Raw genomic sequence first — 1,561 nt, 5'->3', positions numbered from 1 at the left:
TCATTGCAGCCTCCCTATTAGCTGGTTCAATGTGGTGGCATTCTGATTATAGGGATATACAAGACAGGCTTGGCCTCCTCTTCTTCATTTCCATCTTTTGGGGTGTTTTCCCATCGTTTAATGCTGTTTTCGCGTTCCCTCAAGAACGTGCTATATTCATGAAGGAAAGGGCTTCGGGTATGTACACACTCTCCTCTTATTTCATGGCGCGAATTGTTGGAGATCTACCTATGGACCTTATCTTGCCTACATTGTTTCTTACCATAACGTATTGGATGGCCGGGCTAAAGCCACAACTCTTGGCATTCCTTTTGACACTACTAGTCCTGTTGAGCTACGTGATAGTGTCACAAGGCCTCGGCCTAGCTCTTGGCGCTATAATCATGGATGCTAAACAAGCTTCAACCGTGATCACTGTCACGATGCTAGCATTTGTTCTAACAGGAGGGTTCTACGTACACAAAGTGCCAGCTTGTCTAGCTTGGATCAAGTACATTTCAACCACATTTTACAGTTATCGACTACTTATCGATGTCCAATTTGGCGAAGGCAAGGAAATTTCAGACTTGCTAGGCTGCTCACATATTCAAGGAAGTGACAGAGCTAACTGCAAATTTATTGAACAAGATATCATGGGCCAAATTCATCCATCCATGAGCCTTGGAATCCTTCTGATAATGTTTGTTGGATATCGATTAATCGCTTACCTTGCATTGAGGCGAATTCGAGCATAAACAAAGGGATAATGGGAAGTTTCTGACTTTATTAGATGATGAAATGTGTTAGCTAGCTTTGTGGGAATACTATTTATAGTTGTTGAGTACTGTGACTGACAAAGCTGGGGAAAATTCAAAGTGTATTATAAGAGGGAAAAGTCCTGAGAGATGTTGTAATTCACTTGCACCTAAAACTGGTGAAAGGCCAGAATTCATTGTTGTAACTCATATTGAGTACAATTAATGGTACTCAAAAACAGGAGTTTCACTCCAATGAAATGGAAATTTAATTTCTTCATCTCTTATGAATTATTTTTATACGTGATCATTGGGTATCAGTAATGCAAGTATTAGTTATATCATCTTCCATCCTGCATAAGATAAATACATCAATTTCCTCATAACTTATATATGTATTAGTTATGTGGATTTCTAAATTACAAATCAAGCATGTTATTAATTTTATACATGAACAACTTATTTTCCTAACTAGTTACCGAATGTTGTTTAACTTATACATAAATTAATACATGGATAAGTTACTTCTTTACCAGCTACCGAACGGCGCCTAAGAGAAAAACCCGAGGGCATCAATTACCATATAGCAGTGGAAAATTATAGTAAGTGATAGAAGTCATTGAGAAGTAAAGCTAAGGGTGTGTTTGGTACGAACGAAAATGTTTTCCTAGAAAATAAGTAGATTTTTTACTTATTTTCTCATGTTTGATTGGTAAGTAGAAAATATTTTCCAGAAAAGATTTTTTAGTGTTTGATTTATGAATAAAAAATATTTTGAGAAAATATTTTTAAAAAATAAAGTTAAATATTCTTGTGGGGGGGGGGGG

General features: G+C 36.6%; 1 protein-coding gene across 1 annotated transcript; it reads left to right on the top strand.

Moving 5' to 3' along the window:
• Window positions 1–6: 6 nt before the first annotated feature.
• LOC125851111 (ABC transporter G family member 25-like) lies at window positions 7–1,014 on the top strand. Its single transcript, XM_049530902.1, has one exon. The coding sequence runs from the start codon at window positions 30–32 to the stop codon at window positions 732–734; it is 705 nt and encodes a 234-aa protein (XP_049386859.1). The 5' UTR covers window positions 7–29; the 3' UTR covers window positions 735–1,014.
• The last annotated feature ends 547 nt before the right edge of the window (window positions 1,015–1,561 follow it).

This window comes from Solanum stenotomum, unplaced genomic scaffold, assembly GCF_019186545.1.
Source record: "Solanum stenotomum isolate F172 unplaced genomic scaffold, ASM1918654v1 scaffold22255, whole genome shotgun sequence".
Lineage (NCBI taxonomy): Eukaryota > Viridiplantae > Streptophyta > Magnoliopsida > Solanales > Solanaceae > Solanum > Solanum stenotomum.
The sequence above is the reverse complement of the archived record's forward strand: the minus strand, read 5'-3'. Positions and strand labels throughout refer to the sequence as shown.

Coding starts and splice junctions, on each gene's coding strand:
- LOC125851111 (XM_049530902.1), top strand. CDS start 30: ATGTGGTGGCATTCTGATTATAGGGATATACAAGACAGGCTTGGCCTC.